Source organism: Sardina pilchardus, chromosome 19 (genome assembly GCF_963854185.1).
Source record: "Sardina pilchardus chromosome 19, fSarPil1.1, whole genome shotgun sequence".
In the NCBI taxonomy this organism is placed as follows: Eukaryota; Metazoa; Chordata; class Actinopteri; order Clupeiformes; family Clupeidae; genus Sardina; species Sardina pilchardus.
Window position 1 is genome coordinate 5,066,739 of NC_085012.1, and position 18,403 is coordinate 5,085,141.

At 47.9% G+C, this 18,403-nt stretch overlaps 1 protein-coding gene across 7 annotated transcripts in view; it reads left to right on the top strand.

Annotated features, from left to right (window-relative positions):
• prkag2a (protein kinase, AMP-activated, gamma 2 non-catalytic subunit a) overlaps positions 1–18,403 on the top strand; it is an 85,210-nt gene that overhangs the window by 31,692 nt on the left and 35,115 nt on the right. The window contains exon 1 of one of the 7 annotated variants that reach the window (XM_062521973.1): positions 3,415–5,320. The exons of 5 other annotated variants lie outside the window; for them this stretch is intronic. In XM_062521973.1, the coding sequence (XP_062377957.1) occupies positions 5,158–5,320 (163 nt within the window). In that variant the 5' untranslated portion in view covers positions 3,415–5,157. Of the gene's footprint in view, positions 1–3,414; positions 5,321–10,590; positions 11,083–18,403 lie in introns of those variants that run through there. One more of the 7 variants, XM_062521974.1, reaches the window with a different exon arrangement.

The following is an 18,403-nucleotide window of genomic DNA, read 5'->3' on the forward strand; positions in this document are numbered from 1 at the left end:
GTCCAGCAGCAGTCGTCTCTGTTCGCTCTGTCATGTCCAGTCTGGGCCTGTGAGAGAGTCAGGGAGCCAGTCACCATTTTGATGGATTAGTTCGACCCCTGCCACTCCAGTGTAGGCTTTCTAAAAATCATCATTTCATGATGTGTGTGTGTGTGCGTGTGTGTCTGTGTGTGTGTGTGTGTGTGTGTGTGTGTGTATGTGTGTGTGTGTGTGTGTGTGTGCGTGCGTGTGTGTCTGTGTGTGTGTCTGTGTGTGTGTCTGTGTGTGTGTGTGTGTGTGTGTGTGTGTGTCTGTGTGTGTGTGTGTGTGTGTGTGTTGGCCTAGCAGTGTGAGCAGGAAGCAGCAGAGGCAGGAGCGGCGGAGGGGAAGTAATTGAATCAAAGGCACTTTAATTCCCACATACGCGCGATGCCCGCCGAGACGAGACGAGACGAGACGAGATGAGATGCCATGCCCGGCCCATCTGCCGGCGGCACTGGCCCACTCTCATTCCCTCCGAGTGCGCTGCCTGGAAACGCTGCTCGTACTTACTTAGCCATCGATATGCAGCCCGCACTCTCCTCCACTTACCAGACAGACTGTCAGTCCTCACAATGCCATCCATTGTGCATGCTATTGTATGAGCTCTCAAATAGCTCAGTAGTTATTCTCATGTGGCTAAGATGCGTCAGGAGGGGGCATCAGGCTTCAGGAGCTCAGTAGTTATTCTCATGTAGCTAAGATGCTTCAGGAGGGGGCATCAGGCTTCAGGAGCTCAGTAGTTATTCTCATGTAGCTAAGATGCTTCAGGAGGTCAGTAGATGCTTCAGGAGGGGGGTGGAGAGATCCTTTGGCTCGCTCTGCAGTCGGTGCTTCCATTTTACCCCCTAAATTCTCATCTTTAAATGGATCATGAGTGTGGCTGCACCATAACTGCAGCACAAGACCCATAACTGGGAGGCAGAGAGCGAGCAGAGAGTGAGCCTCATTCAGGACCCAGGGAGCCAGACCTGCTGTGTGCTGTCCCTGCTGAAAAAAACAGCCTGACCAGCTAAAGGTGGTTTGCTGGTTGACCAGCTTGTTAACCAGCTTATTTGACCATCCTATGATGGTTAACCAGCAAGACCAGCAAAACTCTCGCGAAAACATACCTTCAGCTGGTTTACCCAGCTTACGATGGTAATTCAGCTGGTTTTGATTGTCGAACCACCTCAAGCTGGTCATTTTAGTTGGTGTTGCTGGTCTACATTGCTGGTTTTTACTGGCCAGGCCAGCTTATGTTGGTCATTCTAAAAAAACAGCTTGACCATCTTTGTCAAGCTTGACAGGCTGGTCACCAGCATGACCATCTTAAACCAGTTGTATCCCAAACGACAGGCTGGTCACACCAGCACGACCAGCTTCCTCAGATGGTCACGCCAGCATGTCTAGCTGGTTGCCTAACCAGCTACACCAGCAAAGACTAGCAATAGCTGGCAGAAAACCAGCAAAGACCAGCTAAACCCAGCTAAAACCAGCTACCAGCCTAAGTTGGTTTCTTGCTGTTTTTTTCAGCAGGGGTGTGCTGTGTGTGCTGTGTGCTGTGTGCTGTGTGCTGTGTGCTGTGTGTGGAGCTGGAGCTGGAGCTGGCCCTGCAGTGGAGCAGTGGCAGGGGCACACTGCTGATCACTGTGTGAATGTGGGTCAGCGCTCGGTCTTGTGACACCCCCCGTAAGTGGTCTTGGGACGGGAACACACGGTGGGTCTGTTACGGATCTGCCCGGAGCCGCCGCCTTGTTGTGTCCAGTGGCGGTTTTAAATAAAGGTCACCTGGCTCACATTCTCACCTGGGCAGACAGGTAGGGGAAGTTGCCAGCAGACCGCAGATGAATAATGCAGCCGCCTTGAAAATTTAATGACCGTATGGACCGAACACACACCAGCGCTGACCACACTCAGCCCCATACCCAACATGCCATCAGGCATAAACTCACAAACCACACAGGGCACTCGCATCAGCTCGCAATATGTTTAAAAGCTGTAAACAATTCTCAGTATTTCATTCCATATTGCATGGAGTTTCCTTCTGAGAAAATATGCATCTTGTCTACTGCGCCGTTCATTTTCCTGAAGCCGACGTTCTTACCTGCAGAGCCTTTTTCTGTGTTTGTGTGAGGTACGTGTTTGGCTCACCCTATCACACACTCCTTGTGCAGACTCCTTGTGCAGACTTGATGTGTAATGTTTCCTCCATACAGACAGAACACTGTGGCATTGTTATGGAATGTGAGAGCGGGCCGTGTCCAAATGGCGGCGATCAGATGTTGCTGTTTTGCTCTGCTGGTGTGGGGCTGGCGCGCCAGGATGCCGCTACACACACACACACACACACACACACATACATGGGTAATTACGGCCGGCGCAATCCTGTGTTATTGTTTCTGATTCCTACTCGCCCTCCTGCGCCGCAATCAAACCAAACAAGCAGCGCAGGCTCCTGAGACTGAGAGAGGGCCGGGGAGGGAGAGGAGCCGGTGGTGCTTTGTGGAATTACAGGCTTGCCGTAGCGCCGCTTGTCTGAGTGCGTCGCAACTGGAAGGGGGTGGAGAGAGAGAGAGAGAAATAGAGAGATAAATAGAGAGAGAGAGGGAGAGAGAGAGAGGGAGAGAGAGAGAGAGAGAGAGAGAGAGAGAGAGAGAGAGAGATCATTAGCGTCAGAGGCACCAAACAAAGCCTCTTGCTCTGTGTGGTCTCAGTGCGCCTGTGGAGCTTTCCGGAACAAATATGCCCCTTTCTCTCTATCCCTCTCTTGCCTCTCTCTCTCTCTCTCTCTCTCTCTCTCTCTCTCTCTCTTTCTCTGACCCCCCACCGACCCCCCTACAATACGCACGTCCTTGCCAAAGCTCAGCCATGCAGACTTTTTCCAAGAAGCAAAGAGATTTTCCATTAATATATCTAAGATCTGAGATCTGAGCCCTGGACCCTGGGCACAGCTGACTCCTGACTCTCTCTCTTTCTCCCTCTCTCATTCTCTCTCTCTGTCCTTCTATCTCTCTCCCCCTGGCACAAACGACCTGAGAAAGCCACTCATAGTCAGAGAAAGGAGGGTGGTGGGGGGTGGTGTGGTGTGGTGTGGTGTGGTGTGGGGAGGGGGCCTGGCAGGGGGAAGGACTGAGGGAAGAGAACAGCTAAGGACTCGCTCAATAAGTCAAGTGTTGTGGGTAAATGGAGCAGAGGAGAGAGCAGAGCGACTCTAACGTCGTTAAGCGTTTCCCACTGTAATTATGGGATTGTTTTGTCCGTGTGTGAGTACATGGCTACTGAGGATGAGGACCCTTGTGTGTGTGTGTGTGTGTGTGTGACAGGGACCACCCAGACTACTGTCACTGACTTCTGGCTGGGGGCTGGCTGGGGGCTGGCTGGGGACTGGCTGGGGTGGGGAGGGGGCAGAACAAAGTAGATATGAAGGGGGCATACCAGCAGAAGTAATGCATGTAGAATGTGGGTGTGATGGGTGTTAAAGGAAGTGTGCATATCCTATGGGGTGTTGCTATGTGACTGGAAGTGGTGCCTCTCTCTCTGTGTGTGTGTGTGTGTGTGTGTGTGTGTGCATTGTATGCATTATAGGAATAGCCAAGTAAACCTTTAGTCATTTCTTTCAATAAGCCTCTCTGTCGTTAAACTGCCTGACTATGCTTGCGATTAACATTTACAGCCCATGTGACATTCACACGAAAAATAAACACACACAAACACATGTGTACATGCGCGCACGCACACACACACACACACACACACACACACACACACACACACACACACACAAGCAATGTGAGTGGTGAGCGGACAAGTGGAGTGTGAGAGAGTGGAGTAGTGTAGAGGGAGGGAGCAGGGGTGACTCACGCAGCCAATCAGTGCTGAGTCCCAGCGCACAGGGGCTGGTTTCCTTTTACAGTCTCTCAGCAACGCAGGCTATTTTAAAGAGACACCACACTTCACACACATGCACACAGCAGCAGCACCCACCCACCCTCACACACACACACACACACGCACACACACACACACACATACACACAACCATGCGCTCACACACATGCACACACAGCTGAACCTGACAGGGACAACATATGGGCTGCCTCTGTATCTGAACGGTGAGGGTGGAGGAGATCGAGAGACCGAGAGAGAGTGAGAGAAAAAGAAAGAAAGAAAGAAAGAAAGAAAGAAAAAAGAAAGAAAGGAAGAGAGAAAGAAAGAAAAAGAATAAAGAAGGAAAGAAGAGAGAAGACTTGAATGTGAGAAGGTGGCTCGGAGAGAGACAAGGCATAACTTGCACTGGACTGGGCGGATGCGAGTGTTTGGTGATGTGGACGCGACTGTCCTGACGTCCCTGGAAAAGGAGCATCTGACTCTCTGGCTGCGTTGGCACCCACGTGGAGCTTAGCCGGCACTTTCTATCCTGTCCTGGCCACCTGTCCACTTAGTCCCCGGATCAGCCGCTTAGTCCTCCACTGGAGCAGGACGAGACCGACTGCACTGACCTGAGGTCTGCCACATCTGAGCAGAGACTGAGAGGGAGAGAGAGAGAGAGAGAGAGAGAGAGAAACAGAGAGAGAGAGAGAGAAACAGAAAGAGGGAGAGAGACAGACAGAGATACTGAGTGAAAGAGAGAGACAGAGAGAGAAACAGAGAGAGAGATCAAGTCAGAGAGTGAGAGAGACAGAGAGAGAGAGGGACAGAGAGAGAGAGAGAAAGCGAGTAATAGAGAGAGAGAGAGACAGAGAGAGATACCAAGTCAGAGAGAGAACCAGAGAGTGAGAGGGTGTGTGTGTGTGTGTGTGTATGTGTATACTTCCTACAAATGCTTCGGAGAGTCAAATGCTCTCTCTCTGTCAGTAAACCTAATTTGAATTGGATTTGAATTGAACTGCTGAAGACAGAGAGAGGGGGGGAGAACAAGAGCTGGAACAAGACACAAGAACTACCACACACAGCACACAGAGCAGACGACCCAGAGAGCCAGAGACAAGGGGGAAAAGGGAAAGTGAGACCCAGTGAGTCCCAGCGCTCAGTCTCCGGTAAATTCCGTTGGATTAGTTTTTTCTTCTCCGGTACCCTCGGCGCCCTCTTTATTCCCGGCGGGTCCGGAATGCTTTTCTCCGCCGGCACGGTCAGCCGCCCACGGTCCCTCGGAGCGCCATGAAGCGCTTCAGCAGCCTGCGGGGCAACAAGAAGCGCAAGGAGCAGGATGGGCGCACCGGGCGCCGCCAGTCCGAGCCGCACGGCCTCCTGGGCACCACCGGGCGACGGGCATCGCAGCCCAGCGTGCCGTCCTCGCTGTCCTTCTGCAACCCGCGCGCAGGTAAGGGCCGACTCGAGGGGTCGACACGCTGACCCCAGCCGTCCGACGGTGTGTGTGTTTTGGTCAGACTTGAGCCCTAGTTGTGTTTTGTTGAGTCCAATGGTGTGTGTTTCGGTGAGTCTTGAACCCTAGTTGTGTTTTGTTGAGGCAGTCATAAGCGAAGAAGATGCAAAAGTATAATCACGCACATCCAGAAAAATGCGAGATCAAATGCGAGATCAAAAAAATGTAGTTAAAAAGCAATGTAAACATCCAGTCATAAGCGGAGACACTCGGCTTGATAGGCAGCCAGTGGTGGAGCCCACATTTGTTTATGCGTTCAGATTTACGCTCCGACTGCCAGAACGACAGCCAGACCAGATTCATGTCTAATTTCACGGGCTATCGTGAAGCAATAAATGATATCCTCCTTGTAGAGTCGTCTCGAGCAGGAGTCTGTTTTTTAAACGACTGCTTTTGAAAACTTGTCAGTGACCGTAGCGTCGCTCGACACCTTCAAAGTAGCCGCGCCCGGGCGTGAGAATGATGTGTGCGCTGTGATGCCATCTACCGCGTAGCCGCATTAGCATAATTGGTGGGGTGCATGCCAACACACAGAGGAGCGTCTGTGTGGAGTGCCACGGACCGTGCCAGAGAGGTCCTCTGCCTGGGGGATATGGTGACAGGAAGTGGACTGACCAGTACTGACCGGCGGCAGCTTTTACAGTCGCGCTCAATAGCCTCTTAGTCCTCGACCCTCGTCTCCAAGTGGCTGATGGGAATTAAGCCTATCAAATGCTAATGGTTTGGATGGCGGCGAGGATTGGTGTTGGCACAGAAGTGTTGTCATGGTAATCAGAGCTGAGGGAATTTGTCTCTCTGGCGTGTATGAAGCAGGCGATTATTGGCTCTCTGAAAAAAAAAAAACACTGCGTGCCAAGTGTGCATTCACTTTGTAGACATTCTTTCTTAGAGAGTATACACACACACACACACACACACACACACACACACACACACACACACACACATGTGTAGATTATCACACATACACAAGGAAAAAGTATACAGTAGTTCTAGATTGACGTGGAAATGTCAAATGACATGTACTTCTTGAATATCTGATATGTGGTTCTTGAGAATGCAGATCTGCTGTGTGGTTCCTTGTGGTAAAAAAGAACCACAAGGAAGGAACCACAAGGAACCACATGTTCCCGAGGGAGACTACACGCACCAGGCATTAGGAGATTGGGCCGTAGGAGGGCTTACACTTATTCTCCGCCAGCCTGCTCCATATCATAATCCTATTATTCCTCTTGTGTAGATGACCCAGTGGGAGTGATTGAGGAAGAAATCCATTAGGAGAAAGAGAGAGAGAGTGTGTGTGAGAGAGAGGAGAGGAGTTCCACAATTCTGTTAAACATTTATTATTATTTTTTTAAACCTCTTATGTGTTCATGTAATTGAGCTTTAGCAATAATGTTCCTATGCTCATCATGCCAATAAAACGTTCTTGAATTGAATTGAATTGAGAAAGAGAGAGAGAGAGAGAGGGAGATGTGGAGAGAAATAAAACAGAAGGAGAGAGAGAGAGAGAGAGAGAGAGAGCAGGAGCAAAGAAAGTGAGAGGGAAAACAAGAGCATGTGTTCCAGACTAAGTAAGCTCCTAAAACAGCAAGCTAGACAACCGAGACCAAAGACAGAGACCCAGAGAGGAAGAACAGGATGAATGAGAGCAATATGGAGAACAAGAGCCTTTTCTACAGAGGGCTCCATTAAAACACCTGTGCACCTGATGAGGGAGAACTAGAGCATGTGTTCCAGACTAAGAAAGCTCCTAAAAGTGCTATGGAGAGCAGAGTGCTCCGTTAAAACAGCGCACCTGATGACCTGGATACCTGCGTTTAGCTCTGACCCACTAAAAGAGATGCAGGCGAGAGAGAGAGATGACCGGCTAGGATGATATGAGGGCCTGGTTGCGTAATATGGCCCAGATTAGGCACAAGGCACTATGGACTCCCAGCCTATTGTTTTGGCAGAAAGTCAGACTGGGACATGGCATGTCTTACTTGTTTGTTTGGCTCCGTAATGTCATTGCCCCGTGGTGCTGTTTGCTCTTTTTTTAGTTTTCCAAACGGTGTTAGCTGAAGTATGAATGTCAAACAGTTGAGAGTAAATTCCAGGGCAGGGAGATAAGGGACACTGCTTTGTTATTGTAAACATGGCCGCCGTGCGTGAACTCTAAACTTTACCTGGAATTTGTTGTGTTTTGTTTCTCGGAAATTCAGAGAAATAATCTAGAACAAATAGAAATGCCAGCGTTTTGGTGTGGATGGATGCAATATGGTGGCAGGTTGCTAGTTGAGCCATTTAAACGAGTTTACAAACACTAATTGAAGGGTGGTTTTCTTTAAATAATCTATCAAAAAATTGCCGTTCTCATTATTATTCCACAGAAGCTTGCACTGTAGAAGATGAGATTGATAGAATATTGAAATCGATCGACAAAGTGAAACGTTTTTAAATTGACAAGCCACAGGTAAAGGAAATGTATGACTGAAGGACATGTGTGACTGATTTCTTATAATATTTCAACTCATATGTGCTAAAATACTGTAATTACTGTAATTAATGCAATATGTTGTAGTTTATATTTAGTAGAAAATAATACAAAACAGAAAACATATTTGAGTAGGATTTTGCAGTCCTTTTGCTACCCTACAGATAGAATGGCATGTTGCTATTCTGTACATGTTGTCTTTCACCTATGGTGTAAGGATATCTGTGGGGTAAGGATATCTGTCACACACACACACACTCTCTCTCTCTCTCTCTCTCTCTCCCTCTCGCGCGCACACACACACACACAGGAGTATGCAGTTACCGGCCTCCTGGTTTGTGGAGAATCTCTTTGAGAGACGATACATGTCCTTGATTGAAGCTGCAGAGCCCTGTGGTCAGACTAGTTGCAGAAATGGCTACCTCATGTGAGCACACACACACACACACACACACACACACACACACATGTGTGTGTGTGTGTGCGTGTGTATCTGTGTGTGTGTGTGTGTGTGTGTGTGTGTGTGTGTGTGTACGTGTGTGTGTGTGGGTTAGAGAAGCAACTCACTTGACTTCATCATCCGGCTAACCTCAGTCTCTCGGTGACACAATAGGCCATGCAGGGCCAGGCCCACATTAATGAAGTTCCACTGTAGAGGAACTGAACTCTTCCCAAACCACTCAGAAGGGGAACTAGACTACACACTCCACTCACGCTGCACACTTGTGTTTGGCCTGACCACTTTACTGCCCAAATGATGATTTATGATGTACTATACGGTACAGTATATTTGTAAATCATGATGGGTACAAAGTCTGAAACAATATGAACAAAGTTTTTGTTTATTATTATTTATTTCAAAATGTAAATGTAGATATGTAATTCTATGTACTGTATCTGTGCATATGATTACATTACATGTCTGCATGTGTACTGTGTCATTGTCTGTGTTTGGCCGTGATGCTCCCCTGTATCTTACAGCAGTACGGTAGAGAAAATCAATATGCTGCAATCATAGATCAAGGGCTGGCAAATTAAATAGAATCATGTAGCAATATCAGAGCTCTCTCTCTCTCTCTCTCTCTGACTCACCCCTCAACTTTTCTCTCCCTCTTTGTGTGTGTGTGTGTGTGTGTGTGTGTGTATGTGTGTGTGTGTGTGTGTGTGTGTTTACCATCCGTATGAATCCATGTCTGCAGCAGAGCTAAAATAAGACATTGGCATGCTGGATATGGGTCTGTGAGAGAGAGAGAGAGAGAGAGAGAGAGAGAGAGAGAGAGAGAGAGAGAGAGAGAGAGAGAGAGAGAGAGAGAGAGAGAGAGAGAGAGAGAGAGAGAGAGAGAGAGAGAGAGAGAGAGAGAGAGAGAGAGAGAGAGAGAGAGTCCAGATTAGGGAGCTAAAATGTCATGAGATAGTGGAAATGCCAACTTCAGCTCTGAAGGCACACACACACACACACACACACTCGCACACACACACCACACGCACACACACACACACACACTCACACACACACACACACACACACACACACACACACACACACACACACACACACACACACACACACACACACACTCTCTCTCTCTCTCTCTCTCTTTCTCCACTCCACCCCTCTACTCCTCCTCGTCTTCTGCACTTCCCTGGACTCATACACTCTTGCTGTTCTGTGTCCTCCTCTCACTGCTACCGCCTGCCTAGTTTGGGCCTTAAATGTGCAGTCCTGCACCATTGCACACTTCCCCTCTGTAATCACATCTATCAGCGCTTTATCAATCTCCATGTACCTGTCACTGTAACTGTAACCTACTCAAACGCTGTGGACACATCAACTAACACTGTGCAGCACATATCACTACAGGGAACTGTGCTCTCAGGAGTGATATAAGGCTGGCAGCTGGACATTAATCACAGGGCTAAAAAGAGGAAGGACTCGGCTAGTGATGACAAGGTGGCAGGCTGTTAAAACGTCTCTTTTCTCATGACGTGGGAGACATACATCACTTGGCATTGTAAATGCTGGTATTTATCTTTATTTTCATTTCAATCTAAATAAAGTGATACTGGTTGATACAGAAATGACATTTGAATTATCATTACTGAAATACAGTAACATGATGATGTATGGGCTACATCATGTTAATTGGACAATAACAAGACAGAACAGTCTTTCTTTCAAATGATTGCCATTTGATGTTTCCTTTCTCTCACCACACATGCATGTGTGTGTACACACACACACACACACACACACACACACACACACACACAGAGAGAGAGAGAGAGAGAGAGAGAGAGAGAGAGATTTCAATGAGATCATATGACACCACTCTGTCTGCATGTAAACCTCAGAACATGCCGTGTGTTTTTAGCAATGCACAGAATAGGCTAGTAGACTAGTACTGGTTCCTCTGGAGCACGGACAGACAGACTGTGCAGTGGCCTGGCTGTGATGATGATGATGATGATGATGATGATGATGATGATGATGCAACATTTCTGTGCTGGCCATCTGTGGCTTGGGTTCTGTGGGCTTCAGAAGAGTGCACTCCTGTGTAGAGAGGCGCTAGGTTAGTGGTGGCTGTTGATGAGTCACTGTGAACCAAATGGCTGTCCTGTCATCAGTTTGGAGGTGGAGGTAATTGCAAGAGCTTTTTAAGCAAGACAGGATGTACGTAGGCTAGGTCAGTCTTTGGGAAGGTAACAGCGAAGCAGTGACAGCAATAGCAATTTCCCCAGGCGCATTTTCATGTTTTTGCGCTAGGTGGCACTGTTTACATTCATGTTGGTGTGATCGAAGCAGAAATGCGAATCTATTCCTCTACAGTCGCTTTAATCCTGGCCATTTATCACGCAAGTATCGAAGCACTGCCTCCCCGGTTCATCACGCGATCGCCTTCTGAGGGCGATGCTGAAATTGTTTACTGCAGCCAACAGCCCAGTTATTTTACGCTTCATAAAACTGACGCAAGTTCCTTCATGACAGGCAATATCTTTGCCCCGCTCAGCACAGCACCCACACCGCCAGAGAAACGTCTCCATAGCCGTCGTCTGACTTTTCCTCCTTCACTCATTCACGGACTTATATGTAGGAGTCATCTGCGTATTTGCCAGCGTGAACGAACTAGGCCTACACAACGAGTCATAGTAGGCCTATGTACAAGTATAACCCACAGAAAGTAAGCTGTCCGCGTACAACTAGTTTGGGCAGCAATGTGTGACGGTGAGTGTGCTCTTTAATCGCAGGCTTATATAAAACAGCAACTGTCGATTCACTAAAACGGTCGATGTGTTGATAATGCTATTTCAATTGCATCTATTCAATGTATATCGCCTCCGTGCACTTAAAACAGTGAGATGGAGTAGGCTAGCCTAAGTCAGTGCGGTAGGCCTATTTCTGTCTGTTTTGAGAGGCGGTTTGCCAGCAGGCCAGTAAGTGACTCATGCTTAGTTGCTATCATATATTAATGTGCTGTAGCCGGTCCCCCTGCTGTGCACTCACAAACAACCTGCTGCTTTCTGCTCCCTCATCCCCCCTGCTCCCTCTCTCTATTAGCTACGGTCAAGACCCTCACTCTCTTTTTCCCACTCTCTCTCCCTTTCCCTCTCTCATCCTCTCACTCACTCTCTCTCTCCCCCTCTCTCTCTCTCTCTCTCTCTCTCTCTCCCTCTCTCCCCCTCTTGCCCCCTCACCCCCCTCACTTTCTCTCTGTTGTCATGGTGCCTGCTTGCCCCCCATCAGCGCTCTGCCCTTAGCTCTGTTTAACGGATTGCCATTTCACAGTGTGTCTCTCGAGGTTTCCCATCGGTTCTGCTGACCAACCCGAACCCGGACCCAAGCCCGGCGCCGCCCGTCTCAGTCTCCCTCCGTCCTGTCTCTCACCCGAAGTCCAGATCTAGTCAAGACGGCACGCTCGGTCAGTCTGACCGGCTGCCAACTGGGTCCCAGTTCAGTGGGGCTTTAGAATAGGGTGACCACACGTCCCCGGTTTCAGGGGACAGTCCCTGTTTTTGGTTGCCTGTCCCTGGGAAAATACAGAAAAACGACCTATGTCCCCGTTTTTTAAAGATAAAACTTGTATGTATTTCAGTCAGATTGATAGTCATTCTGAAAATGTCCATGTTTTTTTTTTTCTCACATTTTTTGGATTAAGTCCCCGGTTTTGGTCTCGGACATCTGGCCACCTCACTTTAGAAGCGGCGACACTTGTGACCACTTCCACACACACACACAGACCGGAACAAACACGCGTTGTTGTTGCACGGACGAGGTCTCCGGGATGAGCCAAGAATACCAAACATCCAGCACCTCTTTATTGTGTCAGCTGTCATTAGCGCAGCAGAGCAACTGTGTCCAGTGTTGTTGTTCTAACTCAGGCCCATCTGCTCCGAGAGCCTCAGCAGGCGCCTCAAGGCCTGAATAAATAATCTGATTGTGTTTTAAAGATTAAGCTGGTGTGATTAAGCCCAGTCTGAGGTGGCATTGCTTGCAGGGCTTCCATTGGCTTTTCTCTACACTGTAGAATGGAATGGAGCTTGTTCAATATGTGGCATCAGTGTCATAGTTAAATAATCTTCTCATCCTCCTGGTCAAGAGAGGTAATATTACAGTCTCTTGCTCTTGATCATTTTCTTCCATTCCAAGGGATGTTTTCTCCAGATTGACACATTTTGACGAATTTAGACTTTAGAGCACTTGCAGAGTGTGGAGAGAAGAGCTGTAAGTTTTGTCTTAGACGAGACGTTTTTTTTTGGATTATGTTGATGTTTTAACTTTAGGGAGAGAACAACGATTTCACTGTGCTACAGCCATCTTCAACAAGGACGTTTTGAACAGTCTCTTTCTCATGGTCATGACCGCAGTGCTTTTGGACACACAGCTCAGGTCAACAGAGTAGTTACAGATAATCAGCGTCGTCTTTCATCTTTTGCGATAAGGATCAAACGTTCCGAGTGTTGGGTTAACTGACTTGACCCCAGGGGCACGTGCCATGACCCATACATGACCCATGACCCCTACATATCAGGGTCTCTGAACTCACGCTGTGGGGGCCGGAGGTCAAAGTTCAACAGGATATTATGTGCAACATGGGGGTCCTACTGAAAGCGTATGGTATTGTATCCAATAGAACAGGCCTATGAATCTCACGGACCTCGAAATATCACATACGAAGTTGGATGTTTAGGTCATTAATGCTAAATTGGTTTAAAATAGTTTGATATTTACATTGTGTGTGTGTGTGTGTGTGTGTGTAGTCTTATGTAAATTGTTGAAGCACATATGAATTTAGATTTTTAGGTCAAATTAATTTAATTTAAAACAGTTTGATATTTACATGGTGTGTGTGTGTGTGTGTGTGTGTGTGTGTGTGTGTGTGTGTGTGTGTGTGTGTGTGTGTGTGTGTGTGTGTGTGTGTGTGTGTGTGTGTGTGTGTGTGTGTGTGTGTGTGTGTGTGTGTGTGTGTGTGTGTGTGTGTGTGTGTGTGATGACGACTAGAGGTCGGGCTGAAAGGTAGTTACGTAGGCTGTGTTCTCTTTATCTGCGTCATCCCCCCCACGGGAGCACTTTATGGCCTTTGCGGACATTGCTGTCTCACTGTCTCTCGGCCTGGGCTTTCCCCCGGTGGGCAGTAATCCTCGACTCAAACGGCAATCCACATTATCACATTATCCTTGCCGGCCTCGGCCTCTCCTTTAATTTGAAAAATCCAATTTGCTCCCCTCCTCTCCTCTCACCGAGTGTTACGCAAGCCGTGTGTGCAAGTGTGTCTCTGGACGAAAATGAAATGAACATGAGAATGATGAATGGTTAAGAAGGAGATAAAACGAACCCCTTTGCCCCTTCTTCTCTCTCTCTTCTTCTCTCTCTCTTTTTCTCTCTCTCTTTTTGTCTTTCTCTCGCCCTGCCTTGTCTGAAGAAGTGAGTGAGTGGTAAATGGCCAAAGCCTTGTGCGCCACTGGACTTTGAAAGGCTTATTCAAATGTCATTGGCTTTCATCACATTCACCGCCAGCAACCAGCTACCTACTCTTTCATGCGGCTGTGTTGTCAGGAGGTAGGACTATGCGCCTCCGAATCTGGACTCATTCTTTCAGCTTCACAATAAAATGTAAAAAGGTTCCAGAAAAAAATCCCACTGCAGATCACCTTGAAGTTCGCACAACAAAGCTTATGTCAGACGCAATATCAGGTCCTCTGAGGACAGTTTGGACTCAGCAAATCGATGCGATAAATGTTTGTCTCCCACTCTCTGACAGTGAGCTAAAAAAAACATATTTATTTGTGTGCGAGATCTCTCTCTCTCTCTTCCTTGAGAGTATTCTGTTTGCATTATGCATGACATACAGCGATCAGTATTCCATCACATCTTGGGGTGTGAATAGACCTCTGTCTTAAAAAATCCTATTTTGTTATTGATGTAGGAATCAATGCATATGTATCAGTGTGATGCAGTTGTCTCTGGGAGTGTCTGCTGGCCTTGCTTGTGAAAGTGTTAAACAAGGATAGGCTATCAGGATGTGGTTTGCAATGGACTGCCTGCAGCCCTGGGATATCAGCCTTAAGCTCTGGCCAGTCTCCTCTTTATTGGGGCTGGGGAGTCTTAATGTGTTGTGTGTGTGTGTATGTGTTGTGTGTGTGTGATGTTTGTGTGTGTGTGTTGTTTGTGTGCGTCGTGTGTGTTTTTTGTTGTTTGTGTGTCATTTGTGTGTATGTGTATGTGACATGTGTTTGTTGTTTGTGTGTCGTTTGTGTGCTATCGTGCTTGTGTAAGCGTGTGTTCCTAATTTCTTGTATCGGCAGTAAGCACATGATGGTTGTGTCCTGATGGCAATTATCTCTTTGGATTTATGAGACGGAGCGAAGTGAAACACCTCCTGGGACTGAGATAAAGACAAAGACAGCGGGAGTGGAGGATACAGAGAAAAGAGGAGAGAGAGAGAGAGAGAGAGTGTGTGTGTGAGAGACATACAGAGAGAGAGAGTGAGTGTGTGTGAGAGAGAGTGTGTGTGAGAGAGATAATGAGTGTATGTGTGTGTGTGTGAGAGAGAGAGAGAGAGAGAGAGAGAGAGAGAAAAGAGGAAGAAGCAAAGAAAGAGGAGAGGGATCGAGAGTGGGTCAGACTGTTTCTCCGGTGACATCATCTAAGAGGGCCACTCTTTTCATGGTCTCCATCTCTCTGCCCTCTCGTCACTCTCTCCTGCTGGGCAGTGCTGGGCTGGTGCCCGGGCAGACTCAAAGGAGGCCTGGCCTTCCCAGAGTAGCCTTTAGCGGGGACCAGCCTTCCCGGAGTAGTCCTTTAGTGGGGATCAGCCTTCCCGGAGTAGTCCTTTAGTGGGTACCGGGGAGAAGTCTGTCGCCTGCTTTTGTAGGTCACGTCCTCTGTGTTAACGGTTGCCTGACGGATCATCACTCTGTTAACCACCTAGTGCAGTTGGGAAGCAGTTATCTGAAACGGGAACGTCAGTATGCTGCGGATACACACATATATTCCCACACACGCTGACATAGACGCTCACCTACAGTATAGTAACCTTCATGCATTTAGCATTCATACGTTGCTACATAGCGTCCACTGTAATGGGTGTAGCTGTGGTCACGTCTGTTTTACGAGGCAGTATGTGGGTGTTGTTGCGGTGCCCCTAGTGGTGGTGATGCGCCACTGCACTCTCGGCTGCACCAGTGAGGCGCTCACACTCACCATTAGTACACAGATGTGCACACACACACACACGCGCGCGCATCACTCTGAGCCTCATTGTCATGCTGACCACATCTCAGTGCCTTGCAAGGCCTGGCCATATTTCACACTCACACACACTCACTCTCTCTCTCACACTCACACACACACTCTCTCTCTCACACACACACACACACTCTCTCTCTCACACACACACACTCTCTCCCTCTTTCTCTCTCTCTGTTTTTGGTAATCAAAGAGCAAATCCTATCACGTCGTCCCCGCCCCTCCCACACCAAACCCCGCCCCCCCCCCCCCCCCCCTCCACCCTGCCGTGCCAGAATGAACCCAATCCGACCGCAGGAGAGAGCGCGAGGCCTGGAAAAGATCCGGTCTCATCCGCAACAGCAGAAAGGGAAGACGCAAACCCAATCCGGCTAAAGCACCGAGAGGAGGAGCCTGATTTGTTATCGCCGCGTAATCAAATGCGCCGTTAGTCACGCGGCAAATCATGTGGAAGGATTCTGGCACTTCAGCGTGTTTGCTGAAAATGATACCAATGATATGATCCCAGTGAAAGACACAAAGGCAGTTTTTCTCAAGGGTGTGTTTGTGGGTGGGTGTGTGTGTGTGTGTATATGAGAGAGAGAGATGGACAGAGAATGGTGTTGTTGTCACCAGTAGTGTGCCTAACTTCATCAACTCGTGATAATCAGACTCAGCTTTCTTGTAGTTAGCTACTTTCAGCTGTCCCTCTGATGTCCAGTGTGTGCTTCTTGATTAAATCTCCCCATGCCCCCCCCCCCCCCCCCCATGTCCTCTCAGCGTTCGTAATTACTCCGCTGTTGGGCCGGGCTCCTCCAGATTTATGCCCTGTCAGCGCGCAGCTCAGGGGGGGATCTGGGGGAGATCAGGGAAGGGCGGGAGGGTCGTCACAGGCAGCAGGCCGTGAAATGAGCGCCGCCGTGTCACCGATATAGCCTCCCCCTGGCTCCGTCACCGAGCCGTGAAACGGCCAGGAGTGTCCTACTATCCCACTACTGTGTGCTGCTAGTAAGGCTCAGAGAAACAGACTGATAAATCTAGGATAAGATAGGTATGTAAGAATTGTGTGTGTATAGAGATACTGTATGTAAGAGACAGAATTGATTAACTGAATGGATGAATTCTGGATCTTCTCAGGAGGAACTGGACGTTTCTCAGATATACTGTACTGTAGTACTCAAAAACTATTGGAATTTGAAGTTTGCTGCACTATATATACAGTATGTAGTAAAGTATATTAAAAGACCACTGCAAATTTTTCTGACGTCATCCTATGGTTGCTGAGTAACATTCAAGTTGATGGTTGTACAGTAATCAAAATTAAGAGACAACTGCAAATTTGAATGTGACTCTGTAGAATCAAAAAAATGTTCAGTGGTCTCTTCATTTTTTTCCATATAGACACACACACACACACACGGTGGCAGATTTATATTCCACTCCAACGATATGATTGATTCTCCACATACATCTGTGTCAGTGTGGTGGTGACAGGTTTGCTCCACCTGTCTGTGTGTGACTTGAGTTGATTCAGTGTGTGTGTGTGACTGCTGGCTCCTCCTCCTGAGCTGCCACTACACTATGCTCCCATAACTCAGCTGCTCTGCATGGTGACAGTGAGGTGGTCAGTCCCTCATAAGCCTTCTGATTAGGTCCCCACAGCTTCATACTACAGTGTGAACACTGTGTTTGGAGGGAAGCTGGGATAGTGTTGTTTTAAAGGTTGAAAGATGTTTAAAGACCTACAGTACTGTACAACTGAATTACGTTCATAGATTTAGTCTGTCAATTGGATTTAGTTTATTCAAAATTCTCCTCAATCGTGGGAATGTTCTTCCCCTTGGGTCTGATTTCTCAGCATGAGTAGAAGTTGATTGACTGTGATATGTATAAACCCTGCATATTTAGCTTCGCTGACAGCAACGTGCACACACACACACACACACACACAATACATATGACACACTTGCAGCGATGAAAGCCTCCAACGTTGTCATCCTCCCCCAGGAGAATGCTTCCTGCTGTGAAGCACCCGCTCCAATAGAATGCACTCTGAAGTCCTGTCACATTCCTGCTCCTCCTCGTAAACGCTCCCGTCACACACACACATACACACACACACACACACACACACACATACACACACTGCTGCTCCTCCTCATAAACGCTCCCGTGACACACACACACACACACACACACACTCCTGCTCCTCCTCATAAACGCTCCCGTGACACACACACACACACACACACACACACGCTACCGTCATGTCGCCCCTGCACTGGATCCCTTTTAGTTGGGTGGAACGGGCGTGTAATGGAACCCGTCTGCCTTTCTGCCTCATGCTGCTGGAGGTAGATTATCCCAGCAGGGAGGAGGGTGCACCACATAGATCTGGACACAGCCATCTTCATAATATATGTGGAAGCCATGCCTTCAGTTATTGGTGAAAAATAAATATTTATTTTCCTTCTTTAATGAAAAAGAAAAAAAAAACATTATAAATGGTTTCAAGTGTTACAACCTATATCAGAGAGGTTCACATGCATTTGTGTTTAGAATATAACAATGTGCTAGGATTCCTGCAGACGCAGAAGTGAGAGCTGAAACCTTGACTGTCATGGCCATCTGTCTTGTATGGGCAACACTGCACTAACTGACTAAGAGATGCTTACAATGTTGCTCAAAGGCTTACAGGTTGTGTATTCAACACAGGTATGGTTGCCATTGAGCTGGAAGCTCTCAGCGTATATTTCTGTGTAAACAGCAGCTGTCCGTGAGATGCAGTCGCCATGTTTTCCCAGTTTAGCAGCAGACTCAG